Source organism: Macaca mulatta, chromosome 1, assembly GCF_049350105.2.
Source record: "Macaca mulatta isolate MMU2019108-1 chromosome 1, T2T-MMU8v2.0, whole genome shotgun sequence".
In the NCBI taxonomy this organism is placed as follows: Eukaryota; Metazoa; Chordata; class Mammalia; order Primates; family Cercopithecidae; genus Macaca; species Macaca mulatta.
In genome coordinates, this window is record NC_133406.1 from 229,018,975 (window position 1) to 229,033,945 (window position 14,971).

The following is a 14,971-nucleotide window of genomic DNA, read 5'->3' on the forward strand; positions in this document are numbered from 1 at the left end:
AGTGGCTCAAATTCTGCCCTTCCCTGTAAAACATCCTATGGCTCTCCATTGATTTTTTTTTTTTTTTTGAGATGAAGTTTTGTTTTTGTCGCCCAGGCTGGAGTGCACTGGCACCATCTTGGCTCATGCAGCCTCTGCCTCCTGGGTTCAAGTGATTCTCCTGCCTCAGCCTCCTGAGTAGCTGGGATTACAGGCATGCACCACCACATCCTGTTAATTTTGGTATTTTTTTAGTAGAGATGGGGTTTCACCATGTTGGCCAGGCTGGTCTTGAACTTCTGGCCTCAAGTGATCTGCCCGCCTTGGCCTCCCAAAGTGATGGGATTACAGGCATGAGCCACTGTGCCAGGCCTCCATTTCTTTTTTGTTTTTTTCTGTATTTCTTTCTTTTTCTTTTCTTTATTTTTTCTTTTTCTTTTTCTTTTTTTTTTTTTTTTTTTTGAGACAGGGTCTTGCTCTGTCGCCTGGACTGGAGTGCAGTGGTAAGATTTAGGCTCACTGCAACCTCTGCCTCCTGGGCTCAAGTGATCCTCCCCGCTTCAGCCTCCCAAGAAGCTGGTACTATGGGTGTGTGCCACCATATCCGGCTAATTTTTTCTTTTTTTGTATTTTTGGTAGAGAAAGTGTCTCTCTACCTTGCCAAGGCTGGTCTCCAACTCCTGGGCTCAAGGATCCGCCTGCCTTGACCTCCCAAAATGCTGGGATTACAGGCATGCACCACCCCGCCTGGCCTCCAATGCCCACTTCTGTCTACCCTTTCTAAAACAACTGCAGGACTCTTTATCATATTATTACCTTTATAGCCCTTATTACTTACTTTTTTTTCTTTTTTCTTTTTGAGACAGAGTCTCACTCAGTCACCCAGGCTGGAATGCAATGGCACAATCTCTGCTCACTGCAATCTCCACCTCCTGGGTTCAAGCGATTCTCATGCCTCAGCCTCCTGAGTAGCTGGAATTACAGGCAAGTGCCAGCATGCCTGTCTAATTTTTGTATTTTTAGTAGAGACAGGGTTTCACCATGTTGGCCAGGCTGGTCTTCAACTCTTGACCTCAAGTGATCCTCTTGCCTCGGCCTCCCAAAGTGCTAGGATTACAGGCATGAGCCACCATGCTTGGCCATAGCCCTTATTATTTTCTAAAGACATCCTTTGTGTGTATTTCATTGTTGTCTGCTCATATCACTAGAATGTAATTCACGGGCACAGAACTTGCTGGTTCTTTTCACTACTGAACCCCCCAGTGTCCAGAACAATGTCTGATACACAGTAGGTGCTCCATAAATATTTAACTGATTAGATGAGTGAATAATCAGAACTACATAGCTTTATTGCCGAGGCGGGAGGATCCCTTGAGCTCGGGAGTTAAAGCTACAGTGAGCTGGGATTGCGCCACTGCACTCCAGCCTGGGTGACAGCGAAACCCCGTCTCAAAAAAATAATTAAATTAAATTTAAAAGTCTACAATTTTAAAAATTGGGAAGAAAAAGATTTATTATTATCATTTTTAAGACAGGGTTTTGCTCCGTTATCCAGGCTGGAGTGCAGTGGCATGACCATGGTAGATAATCTCTGAGGCTAATGTGAGCAAAACAGGACACGTATCTCAGGTCTACAGAGGGGCTGGGCCCCAATTTCCCCATCCAGGAGATGTGAATGCTGATTTGATATTGGATGGAACAGATTAATTATCATTCATTTTTGGCATTTTGTTTTTAAAAGAGTACTTGTCTTTCAGAGGTACACACTAAAATATTCACAGATGAAATAACTGTAAGCTCCCAGGAGTTGCTTAGAAATCATGTCGGAATAAGGAAAGTGTGTGAGAAATGACAGACACAGATTGGCCACGAGTTGGTATGTACTGAAGCAGAGTGAAGAGAAATGGGCGTTCATTAGACTATTCTGACTACTTTAGTATATATCTGAAACTTTGCAGAATAAAAAATTGAAACTGGGCCAGGCGCGGTGGCTCAAGCCTGTAATCCCAGGACTTTGGGAGGCCGAGGCGGGCAGATCACGAGGTCAGGAGATCGAGACCATCCTGGCTAACACAGTGAAACTTCATCTCTACTAAAAATACAAAAAAAAAAAAAAAAAAATAGCCAGGTGTGGTGGCGGGTGCCTGTAGTCCCAGCTACTTGGGAGGCTGAGGCAGGAGAATGGCCCGTGAACCCAGGAGGTGGAGCTTGCAGTGAGCCGAGATCGCGCCACTGCACTCTAGCCTGGGTGACAGAGCAAGACTCCGTCTCAAAAAAAAAAAAAAAAAAAAAATTGAAACTGGCTGGGTGTGGTGATTCATGACTGTAATCCCAGAACTTTGGGAGGCCAAGGCAGGTGGATCACTTGAGGTCAGGAGTTTGAGACCAGCCTGGGGAACATGGCGAAACCCAGCCTCTATTAGAAATACAAAAATTATCTGGGCTGGTGGCATGGGCCTGTAGTCAGAGCTACCTGCGGGGCTGAGATGGGAGGATCACCTAAGCCTGGAAGGCAGAGGTTGTAGTGAGCCAAAATTGCACCGCTGTGCTCCAGCCTGGGTGACAGAGTAAAACCCTATCTCAAAAACAAAACAAAACAAAAAAACCCTGAAACTACTTCCCCCACTTTCTTGGCTGTGTAAGTTTGGGCATCATTAAGCTTTCGGTGCCCCAGTTTGCTTATTTGTGTAGTGGGGATCATCATAGCCCCTTTCCATGGGTGGTCATGGGGATTTCAGTAGAAAAGAGCTCAGCACAGAGCCCAGCACACCTAGACGAGATGGGGGCACGGAGGAGTTAAAGAGGCAGCTGGCCAAGTGCATCCTTCCCTGGGACATGCTGGGAAACCCACCCCTATCCCATTATCACACTTCAGTGCCTCCCCTGGGATAGAATTCTGGTGTGAAAGCGGCAGCCTTCTGAGGCTGGATCTAATTTAAAGAGATGTGCTCCTGTCTCCTCCCTTCTCCCTCCCCCAGATAGTGGGAGATTGCGCCAGCTTGTATTTCAAAAGTTGAGAAAAGCAAATCTGAGAAACGATGCCAAGAATCGGGACTAAATGAGTTCACAGATTGGGAAGGCACTGATAAAGCTGTTCTTGCGCACGTCTTCGGCTCCCAAGGGATTCTCCCACCTACTCCCCCGCCGCAGGCCCCTGATCCACCCTCTGCCGGGAAAGTGTGTCCCCCACTCAGTGCAGAACCAGCTTCGAGAAAAGGAGGCTTTGTGGTTCTCAGAGCATGGGAAGCCCCCCGCAAAGGAGTCTGGACCCACCTTCCACACACATGCAGTCATCGAAGCATTTGTTGTTGAGGCCTCGGTTGTGGGGTGTGCAGAGATGCTCCCGCAGGTCACAGCAAGTCCCTGCCAACACAGAGAGCACGTTCAGTCAGCCGCCCCGAGCCGCCCCTCCCCGCAGCCCTGCACTCCGTCCTACTGGACAAGAGATCCATCATCTCTGTGGCAGGCCGTGCCCTGGCGGGGTGGGCCATCTGGTGTGTAAGGCTCCTGGGTGGAACTGCAGACGGATGTCATGGCCGAGGCCCCCAAGGGTCGGCGGCAGAGACCCCAGCTGCCTCAGATAGGCAACTGACTGATCACGGAAGAGTGAAGGTGGTGTGAGGTCTCCTCCCAGAGAGACCAGAACAGCTGGGTGCTGCCAGGTGTAGAGTCAGCTCAGAGCTGGGAGGGACCTCAGGATCCCCAACACCAACATCCTCTTTTGACAGATGGGGAAACTGAAGCCCTGGGCACCTGCCACGGAGCCAGTTCCCAGAGCGACGGTCCAGTCGGCCCAAACGCGGGCCTTTTCTTTGCGCCCAGGGTGAAAACAATGGTTTGGGAATGAAGCAGCCCGTCAGGGAGCTGGTGGTCTGCCTTATACGATGCTAATTGCTGATTTGGTTGCTGTTCTGTGGAATATTCTGGTCATCGATCTAACAATCGTGGTGCCATGGAGGTGTGCCGCTGGGATCTCTCCTGGGGAAAGCGCTTGCTGGCGGCCTCCAGCTGGTACAACTTCAGGGCCACCTCCGCCCATGGCAGGCTGTTCCCAGCAGCCCCTGCCAATGACTGGCACAGGGGTTCTGGGGCCCAGCCATTTCTCCTCAGCATGCGCCTTGTTTAACAGGCCACCTCTGCACCGGAACGCCTCCCAAAGTGCTGGGATGACAGCATGATGTCTGAAGCTTCCCCCATCCAATCCAGCTTCTTCCCCCTCTCATCATTCACAAGTGTTTCCCAACCTCAGCCCACCCCCAAAAAAATCTGTTGCACTTTTTGTTTTGTTTTGTTGAGACAGGGTCTTGCTCTGTCACTCAAGCTGGAGTACAGTGGTGCGATCACATCTCACTGCAGTCTTGACCCCCGAGGCTGCCTTAGCCTCCGAATAGCTGGAACCACAGGCGCACAACACCAAGCCTGGTTGGTTAATTTTTTTTTTTTTTTTTTGAGACACAGTCTTACTCTGTCAGAGTGCAGTGGTGCAATCTCAGCTCACTGCAACCTCCGCCTCCCAGGTTCAAGCAATTCTTTGCCTCAGCCTCCCGAGTAGCTGGGGTTACAGGCGCCTGCCACCATGCCCGGCTAATTTTTGTATTTGTAGTAGAGACGGGGTTTCACCATCTTGGCCAGTTTGGTCTTGAACTCCTGACCTTGTGATCCACCCGCCTCGGCCTCCCAAAGTGCTGGGATTACAGGCGTGAGCCACTGTGCCCGGCCAAGCCTGATTAATTTTTTAAATTATTATTATTTTTGGAGATGGAGTCTTCCCGTGTTGCCCAGGCTGGTCCTAAACTCCCAGGCTCACACGATCCTCCCGCCTCGGCCTCCCATAGTGCTGGGATTACAGGTGTGAGCCACTGTGCCAGGCCTCACACTTCTAACTTACCTCAGTATCTGCTTCCTGGAGGGCCCGACGGACCCCCAAGGGCCCCCAGTGTTTAGGACATTAGTTACAACGTCCAGCTTCTTGTTTTCAGACTGTCTCCATGGGGACGGGCTGCCAAACAGTGAGGATGTCACCAAAAGCATCTCCAGAATGCCCGGCAGTGTTGTGATGGGACAAGGACAGCATTAAGCCCTGCCTGGCGTCAGGAGGAAGAGGGCAAGACAGGATCACCCCGATTCAAGACACCGTGGGGCTCTGAAGAGGCTTTCCAGCCAGGCTAGGTTGGAGCCACTTCCTAACTGTGTGACCTTGGGCAAGACAGCCTCTCTGGGGCTCAATCACCTGACTTCAAAACTGGGTTGTTGTGAGTAATGTAATTTTTTTTTTTTTGAGATAGAGTTTCCCTCTCGTCGCCCAGGCTGCAGTGCAGTGGCATGATCCCAGCTCACTGCAACCTCCACCTTCCAGTTTCAAGCGATTGATTCTCCTGCCTCATCCTCCTGAGTAACTGAGATTACAGGCATGTGCCACCATGCCTGGGTAATTTTTGTATTCTTAGTAGAGATGGGGTTTCGCCATGTTGGTCAGGATGGTCTCAAACTCCTGACCTCAGGTGATCCACCCACCTCGGCCTCCCAAAGTGTTGGGATTACAGGCGTGAGCCACCATGCCTGGCCGTGAGTAATGTATTAAATGAATGAATGTCTGACGGCAACTCTCGGGAAAGTGGCAGCTGTTGTTATTATTTATCATCCATGAAGGGTCAAGGATCCTCAGGTCCTGCACACATGGGAACCCCCACTCCCACCCAGGTTTCCTCCCAGCACTCAGCCTGGTGCCTTGAATGTGGGTGCTGGCTGCCGCCCGGAGAAAAAGGACGGGGGCGGAAGAGGAAGGAAGACTGAGCCCGGGAGAGAGAGGGGAGGGGGCAGCGCGTGACTGGGTCATGCAGGCTGGTACCTGGCAGGCAGTCTTGGTGATGGTCGCATGGTTCCCCTTCGACTGGTGATGTTTCGTTACCATCACTGGAGAGTTTACCCCGGTGTTTCTCTGGGGACAAGAAGATCTGTCGTTAGAAGCTGGGGCCCAGCAGAGCAGAGGTTAAGCACAGGGACTCAGGTGTTGGAGTGCCCATACCACCATCCTACAGCGTGGCTTGGACAAGGCACTATACACCTCTCTCTCTCTGCCTCAGTTTTCTCTTCTCTAAAATGGGATCAACAGTACTACGGACCTAACAGGTATTTTCCCCCAGGGTAACATGAGTGGAAACATGGAAGCGTGTGGCACGTGATAAGCATGTGACAGCATTCTCCATTCCAAGAGGCATTTCCAGGTTAGGCTCCATGCTCTCCCCCTCTCCCCACATACCACCTTTGGACATCTGAAGATCAGACAGGGCTCACTGGGGCCCCCACCTCAACAGATGGTGAGGGAGGGCAGGGCGCCCAGGCATGGAAGGTGGTGGGGTAGGTGGGCATACCTTTCTTCTTTGCAGAGGGCCAACCATCAGGTTTTAAGTCTTCATAATCGGTCCAGTCGAACAAGGCCATGTCCAGCGTGGGCATCACCTCCCCATCAGGCCTGGGCTGTGCCTGTTGGAGCAGTGAAGAGGGAGGGATGTTGGAACCTTCGAATCCATGGAAGCAGGAGTGTGGAGTCCCAAGACCAGAGGGCAAAAAAGAGGCTTCTCAGAGGCTACCTCATCCTCTGCTGGGCAGCCTGGAGTCTCGGCCTGAGGACATAAAGACGGCTGCCGCAGGCTCCTGTTCCAGTGTTCACCAGGTTAATTTCCTCTCTTTGCAGCCATTACTCAAGAAGAACCATGCAGACACACATAGGTGAGTTACCCACCAGGCCCTCTGAGGAGGGGCGGAGACCACCCACAGGCTAGGAAGGCAATCTTGCTTGCCCAGGGTCTTTAAACTCATGAGGAGGGAGTTGGGCTCCCTCTCCCATAAATAAAAGCCAAGCCACTCACTGGACTTTCCCATCCCTTCCTCTCTCAGCAGAGGTTACCAGCTCTCCGCGGCACCACTGAGGCCACAACCAGGGCTCAGTCCCACTCACAGCCCAGGTCAGTGGCCCCAGGAATGCAGAGGGCTAGAGGTCATGGCTGGATCTACACATGGGCCTGTGCGCGCACTAGGACATGGGCAGGAACTGCACCTTCTAGGCTGGGCTGCAGGGGGCCGTGGACGATGACATGGATAACCATGCATTCCTGGGAAACGGTCCGCAGCTTTCATCACAGTCTCAAGGGCGTGCAAGACCCCAAAAAAGGATAAGAAAGATCTGCTGCTAAAAAAGCTTCATTTCTTTTGTATTTTTAGTAGAGATGGGGTTTCACCATGTTGGCCAGGCTGGTCTCGAACTCCTGACCTCAGGTGATCCACCTGCTTCGGTCTCCCCAAGTGCTGGGATTACAGGTGTGAGCCACCCACCGCACCTGGCCTATTTCTTTTTTATGTATTTTTTTTTTTTTTGAGACGGAGTCTCACTCTGTCGCCCGGGCTGGAGTACAGTGGCCGGATCTCAGCTCACTGCAAGCTCCGCCTCCCGGGTTTACGTCCTTCTCCTGCCTCAGCCTCCCGAGTAGCTGGGACTATAGGCGCCCGCCACCTCGCCCGGCTAGTTTTTTGTATTTTTTTAGTAGAGACGGGGTTTCACTGTGTTAGCCAGGATGGTCTCGATCTCCTGGCCTCGTGATCCGCCCGTCTCGGCCTCCCAAAGTGCTGGGATTACAGGCTTGAGCCACCGCACCCGGCCTTAAATAATTTTATTTTGAAAACCTTTCAAAGCCACAGAAGAGGTGCAAGAATGATGCCGTCAGCTCCTATATACTCCTATTCTAGAATCACCAGTGGGTAATGTTTTTGTCACATTTGCTCGCTTACTTTCTCTTCACATATATAATTTTTTTCCCTTGAGACAGGCTGTTACTCTGTTGCCCAGACTGGAGTGCAGTGGTGCAATCATGGCTCACTGTAGCCCTGGGTTCAAGCGATCCTCCCACCTCAGCCTCCCAAGTAGCTGGGACCACAGGCACATGCTTTCATGCCTGGCTAACTTTTTAAAGAAGTTTTATAGACACAGGGTCTCCCTATATTGCCCAGGATAGTCTCAAACTCCTGGGCTCAAGTGACCCTCCTGCCTTGGCCTTCTAAAGTGTTGGAATTACAGGTGTGAGCCACCGCGCCCGGCCCACATACCTTTTTTAAAGATCTGACGCAGATGGGTTCAAGTGTTAGCTAATGCCTATTAATTCTGGGTCTTGACGACATGGTTTTAAAAATCACCCTTATTATGCTTCATGTTCCTCTGTATGCAGAAAGCTCCTACCCAGGCCTCGCTGCTCTCCATGCAGACACCAGCATGCTGAGCTGCCGCTTGCCTCCTTGGCTGTCCCCAGAGTGGGCCCCTGGGACCACTTTGCCCTGGACAGTGGCAGCCCCTTGTCAGGATGGAACACCCACCAGGGCTGGAGTTAGACTGGATGAGCAGCAGGAGATCTGGTTTCAATCTAAGCTCTGTGGCCTCCTGCCCCCGTGCCTCAGTCTCCCTACATGTACTAACAGGGTTTTCCATGACATGGGCTCAAGGACCCTTCCAGATCCGAGGCTGTTTGGGGACCCCTTACCTGGGGCTGCAGGGAGGTGACAGGCAGGATCAGGGACTCTTCTGTGGCAGGTGCTGCCTCAAAGGTGGTGAGGAAGAACATGGTGGGGGCCAGGCTGGTGGAGGACTCCTCCATGGCTGCGTCCAGCGCCTGGGCTTCGGAGAGCTCCACCTTCTTCATCAGGGAGCTGGGACCTCGGACCAAGGCTCGGCCTGAGACACAGGGTGAGGAGCACAGGGGCTGTATCTGCTTGCCACCTCGTGGCGGTCTATAGTAGAACCCACATTTTATGCTACAAACTAGGAGGCAGCAGGGACCATGTGACAAGCCCTTGGTTCAGCCCCCATCCCTGCTTCCCACCCTTCTTGGGGGGGAGGGGGAGGGGAACTTGGAGGAAAATGTCTTGGAAGAACTTGCAGTGTCGCTGGGAAGACAGCGCAAGGATTCTCCCTGTAAAGCAACATTCCAGCAAGTGCAAGTCCAGGTTCGCTGGGCACAGCCAGATATGTAAGTGTAACAGATGGGAACTAGTAGGATTAACCATGGAAGGCTTCCTGGAGGAGGTGAAGTTTGAGTAGGGAGAAATGTCATGAGGCTGAGAATCATTGCAGTGGCCTTTCAGAAAGCTGGGAGGTGGGAATCACTGCTTACCACACACAAGTGAGAGCATCCTGTGTGGTGATAATTAGTCATCACCCCCCTAATGGAGCACCTGCTGTGTGCTGGGTACCAGATGAGCTGCATCACAAGCATTATTTTATCTAACTACTGCAAGAGCTCTGGGAAGTGGGTGCTCCTTCAGTCTTACCTACAGGGAAGGAAAGTGAAGCACAGAGAGGTTAGGTGACTTGCCCAAGGATGCACAGCTCATGAGTAGTAGGGCCTGGATTCAATTCCAGCAGGGCTGGAGTGCAGGGTCTCAATCTTGGCTCATTACAACCTCTGCCTCCAGGGTTCAAGTGATTCTCCCACCTCAGCCTCCTGAGTAACTGGGATTACAGACCTGTGCCACCACACCTGGCTTATTTTTGTTTTTTTGGTAGAGATGGGTTTCTCCATGTTTCCCAGGTGGCTCTCGAACTCCTGATCTCAAGTGATCCGCTCGCCTCAGCCTCCCAAAGTGCTGGGATTACAGGTGTGAGCCACCACGCCTGGCCCGGCCTGAGGTTTCACAGCCAGTTGTCAGCAGAACAGGGCCTACCCCACAAACCTTCTCTGTTCCCCGCCTCCTCCTCTCCATGTCAACTCTCTCAGGAGGCCCAGCTGCAGCCCTGGAGCTGGGGGAGCAGGAGCCCAGCAGGACAGGTCCACACCCCACATGTGCCCTCTAGCTGTCCTCAAGGATGCCAGCATCCTCCCCCGAAAGCTGACACAGGTGACCCCAGGAGTGGGAGGCTGAAAGTCAAAGCCAGGGGACCCTGACTGGCCTCTGCCCACTTGGGGGGTTCTCAGGCCTCGCAGGGAAGCCAGCCTCAGCTGTTTGCATAAGAGGCGTTGAGGCTCCGTTGCCTTCCTGCCAAAGAACCCTGCCACCACCACTGCGTTTGTGGCACTCAGCATGCCCCTAGAGGCAGTCTGGTCACACAGAAAGCTTAGAAGCTGAGTTCCCTGGCTTAGGGCCAGGCAAGGCTGGGAGGAGCCACCTGACTGGAGCTGCCAGGATATGTCTGCTCTGAGACTGAATGGGCACCGGGAGGGGGAAGCCCGGGCCAGCAGGGGGCTAGCTAGCTCCCAGGGGATGTGGAGGAAATGTTAAGGAAGGTGGGAAGGGCTAGGGGCGCACCGAGACAAACAGGACAGAGGCAGGAGCAGGAGGCAAGTGATGCCTCTCCTGGAGTCACCTGCATCCAGGTTGGAGGACACTGATTTGGCCTCAGCACGGGGCTGGGATTAACCAGAGCAATGACCGCTCGTGGCCCTGCCAGCTGAGCCCCAAGTGCCCCACTAACCAAGTCTCTGCAACGACACTGAGGGTAGGTGGGATCAGTCTCTTCGATTTACAGAGGGGAAAACCAAGGCATAGAAAGAGAACTTGCCCAGGGCCACACCCGAGTAAGTGGTGGAGGCAGGACCTGATCTCAGGCAGACCTGGCTTCAGAGTCTAGGCTCTTAGCCCCTACCCGATGCTTCAGAATCGAGTAAGGAATGTGCTTGGAGAGCACTGAGCTGTTGCTCCATCTCTACTCGGAACTTACAGTAGGAGAAATTTAGGTAGAACTTCCTGATTCAGGAAGATGATCTGTTGATAAGACAGATTCTATTGCAATACATCCCTCTCCTCTTCCCATGCCCCAACCCTAGGCCTCTCCCCGCCTCCTCCCCTTACCAGGTCCCTCTGAGACCCCTCCTCTCCTCTGGATATTCTTCCAGGGACCTCACAGCCCTGATCCGTCCCTGCATCCTGTCCTGCTCCCCTCAGTCCATGGCAGGAATTCCCCCATCCCCACCCCTCGCAGCTCTCCAGCTACCTCGGTGCAGCCTCAGCCTGTCCCTGCGTCTCTTGTGCTCCCTGCTGCGTTTCCTGGCCCTCTCCCAACCTGGAGGTCGGTTCTCCTTCTCGGGGTAGGGCACTGCCAACCCCAGGAGCAGGTCCTTGTCCTGCAGCAGGCCTGCAGGACTCTGCTCAGGCAGCGGCCCTTCCGCCTCTGGCAGCCTGGAGGCCTGCCTGGTGGCAGTGACCACAGCCCCATCCTGGGCCTGGCTGGGCAGGCCTGGGCCCCACTCCTTCTTGCCCAGGCCCCGCCGGCGGTGGTGGCTGGCCTGAGGTGTCCACAGCGCTGGGCCTGGGAGGTCGATGTGATTCTCAGGGAGGTTCCGAGCAGGGGTGCCAGGTGCAAGGGCACCTGCCAGGCTCAGCTCCAAGGGCAGCAGGAGGACGAGGAACAGCATGGGGGCGGTGTGGGTGGCAGGCCCAGCCATTGGCTCCTCCCTGCAAGAAAAGCAACACCATGAATTCGCAGCCCCAGGCCCCTCCTCTGCTGCCCCCCACTCAGATGATTAAAGCCCAGTTTTTCTCAACAGCCACAGAGGGGGATTTAGACCCCGCAGACATTTGGCAATGCCTGGAGACATATTTTAGTTGTCAAAACTGGGGAGTGCTACTGGCATGTAGAGGTTGGAGCCCCGGGATGCTGCTAAACGCCCGACAATGCACAGAACGGCGCCCCGAAACCGAGATTCATCCGGCCCAGAAAAACAACAGTGCCGAGGCTGAGAACCCCCGGCTTAAATCATTTCAGCAGCATCCAAGTTCCAGATCAGTCCAGAATTCCTTTCTCTGCACAAACCTCTGCCCCTTACCAAGTCCCCCAGAAGGGAACTGAGTCCCTCAGAGCTCAGAAATGTGCCTCTAGGCCCTGAGACTTGACTCGGAGCCTAATTCCATACAAATGGAATAATAGCGTTTGAGCGCACGCTGTGGGCAGGACCCACGTTAAGAGCTTTGTGTGAATTCATGTCACTTCGCCCTTTCAATAGCTCTCTGAAATGGCTCCTGTTATTTTCCCCATTTTTCTGAAGTGGCAATTAATGCTCAGAGAGGTTAAGTCACAACTGGTAAGTGGCACTATGTCATTTCTATCCCTGAGCCCTGAACCCCGTGTGGCGGTCCCAGGATGGCCCAGCTCTGCCTTTTTCTTCTCCCATGATGAGCTCTGAGGCCCCAGAATGTTCTGACACTGTCCCTTCCCCTGGCGGAGGGGCTTTGGGGACAGCTTTGCAGACTTGGCTCTGACCCCTGCAGGGTAGACTGAGCCAACTGGACCTAGCCTCAGGACAGCCCCCTCAGGGGACCCGGTGCCCTCCCTCCACACTGGAGGGAGAAGCTGCAGCTCAGGGGATGGTGGGGGCGTCTGTCAGACTCTGGAGATCTCCTGCCCCCGTGGGCCACCCGCAGCTGCTCCCCCACGCACCCGCCTCCATTGCACCAGCCTCACTGTATCCTGGAGCTGGGCACCAGGTTAGCCAGGCTAATTGAATTTTTATGGCCTCCCGAGTATTCCACTAGGCTGGCAAGGGTGCTTACGCCACCGTTTCTTTGTGATTTGTGACCATATAATTGCCCAGGGCTGAGGAAAGGTTGGTGGGCCTGTGATGTGTCCCTGCTTCCTGGCGCCTCTCCCTGCAGCCCCCATGCTGGCTGGCCCACCCCAGTGTCACCTTAGCTGACCCCAAGTGAGGGTGGGAGGGGCGGGGAAACTGCTGTGCCTTTGGAGCCCTGACCACCCACTCGGGGAGGGGACAGGGAAAACACCTCCTTCAGCCTCACAGGGTCTGTGGTGGCTTCACCCGGCTCTGCCTCCATCCCAGCCTGGCATGTCCTGGTCTCCTGGGATCCTGGGCCCTGGCCTCCACTGCCCACAGCTCAGCTCTTCCTAGAACCATGAGTGGAGACAAGGAGGTGGCCATCACTTTCCACCTTGTCCCCTATCCCGGGGATCCGGCTGAAGATTCTGAGTGAGCCTTGGTGACGTGCGTGGGACCCTGGGACAGGCTTGTTGTGACAACTTGTCTCCCATCACACCTGCATCCGTTCCTAAGGCCACAGACCCTGCATCACAGTCCCTGCTACTGTCCTGGTCACCTCACCAGCAACAGAAGGCACTGCCCCACTGGCCTTACTTCCAGCCCTTCCCTAACAAGTGCTCTTGAGGCCAGAGCTCAGCAAGCGGGACCTGTGCCCTAGTTCCTGAAGCAGCCCAGGGGGCGGAAGGGCCCATTTTGAAGGCCTGTCACTCAAGCATTGTTAGGGGCAGAGGGAACCTCAATCCTTCTTCGGGGCCAGTGGATTAGGGCTGCTCTCTGGGCTGGTGTTTGGCCTGACCACTGCCAGACTTCGCCCCCTGCTCTTCCTGTGACTGGAAAGGCAAAGCGCGTATGGGATCCTGTCCATGTCTGAGACCCAGCCCTGCCTTTCTGTCCTGCAGGGACATGACAGCCTGGGAGAAGCCCAAAGAGTATCCCAGGGACAGGGAAACTTCGGGGCGTTGGCCAATGAATGGAATCACTGCCTCCTCCTTGTCCTGGGGGTTGAGGAGAATGAGGTAGAAAAACCCAGACAGCGCGGGCAAGAGAGCAGAGGAGGCTCGGCAGAGAGATGGGCAGCTTCTCAGCTAGACTGCTGTCCCCGGGGACACACAAGGCTGTCAGTAAACCTCACAACCAGCGTCTGAGCCTGGTCACCAGCCTAGGTGCTGGTCTTGGAGGACAGTTCCTCCCCTGCAGAGCCAGGAGATGAACCCCCACTCCCACCCGACTCCAACACCCCCAAGCAGCATGGTCCCACCCGGACTGCCATCTCCCCAAGCTCTGTTGCCAAGACCCTATTTGGCTGTGGGTCTGTTCACTGCGCCCATCCTGCTTCAGGGCCAGTGGAACCCCAGTCTGAGTGACATCTTTGTTCCCTCCCATGCTTCAAGCCCCACATATCACCCACGCGGCCAGCCTGGGACAGAGGAAATGGGATTTCAGTGTGCAGTGCCAGAGCACCCATGGGGGTGCACCCAAGGGGGCTCCATCCTCTTCCCAGACCCAACACATACTGGTGGTATGGCTACTCGGGTTGTGACCCTTATCTGCTCAAAACTGTCTATGGCTCCCTATTGCCTTCCCACATAACCACAAACTCCTTACTTTGGCACTTAAGACCTCATGTAATATGGCCCCAATCAAGCTTTGCAGCTCCACCTTCTACTTTCTCCCCTTCACAGGCAACAGAGATTGCTCCCTAGGCCCCAAACACACCCCCGCTTTCTGGATCTCCGTTCTCACTTAGGCTGTCCCCTCTGCCTGGAACCTCTCCCCTCCTCCCTCATCTCTCTCCGTCCAAGTCCTGCCCATCCTTTGGGACTCAAGCCAAATGTCCCTTCCTCCAGGAAGCCTCGTTCAGTCCCCTGACTCGAAGTGCTCCCCACCTGCCTTTGTCCTGCTCTTGAAGACCTCGTGTGTCATTTTGTGCTGGGGCTGTCAGGTTTTTTTAAGCCCCTGGCTAGACTGGAAGCTTCTAAAGGACTGCGCTCAGTCTCCCCTCTGCTCTGCGGCATCTCCAGGGCCCTGCACATAATAGGCACCAGTAGCCATGGATCAGAACAGAAGTGGATTGAGCACAATCCAATTTATATATCAGGCCGGGCACAGTGGCTCATGCCTGTAATCCCAGCACTTTGGGAGGCCAAGGCGGGTGGATCACCTGAGGTCAGGAGTTCGAGGCCAGCCTGGCCAACATGGTGAAACTCTGACTCTGCTAAAAATACAAAAATTAGATGGGAATGACGGCATGCACCTGTAATTCCAGCTACTCAGGAGGCTGAGGCAGGAGAATTGCTTGAAACCTGGAGGCGGAAGTTGCAGTGAGCCGAGATTGTGACTCTGCACTCAGGTCTGGGAGACAGAGAGAGACTAAAAAAAAAAGAGAATTTATACCTCAGCAGAAGATCATAAATAAATCCCCAGGATATGTGAGTGTGTGTGTGAGCATCGGGCATGTA

General features: G+C 53.9%; 1 protein-coding gene across 7 annotated transcripts in view; it reads right to left on the reverse strand.

Moving 5' to 3' along the window:
* The window catches only part of DRAXIN (dorsal inhibitory axon guidance protein), a 44,747-nt gene that overhangs the window by 7,735 nt on the left and 22,041 nt on the right, over positions 1–14,971 (reverse strand). For 4 of the 7 annotated variants that reach the window (XR_013407807.1, XR_013407813.1, XM_077974125.1 and 1 more), the window contains 5 exons: positions 10,955–11,415; positions 8,508–8,698; positions 6,351–6,462; positions 5,828–5,917; positions 3,253–3,342 (listed from right to left, as the gene is read on the reverse strand). Coding sequence is in view for 4 of the 7 variants with exons in the window: in XM_077974123.1 (XP_077830249.1) it covers positions 3,253–3,342; positions 5,828–5,917; positions 6,351–6,462; positions 8,508–8,698; positions 10,955–11,415 (944 nt within the window). In the remaining 3 variants the exon portion in view is untranslated. Of the gene's footprint in view, positions 1–3,252; positions 3,343–5,827; positions 5,918–6,350; positions 6,463–7,263; positions 7,267–8,507; positions 8,699–10,954; positions 11,416–14,766; positions 14,883–14,971 lie in introns of all 7 variants that reach the window. The other 3 variants (XR_013407815.1, XM_077974133.1, XM_077974124.1) reach the window with 2 other exon arrangements.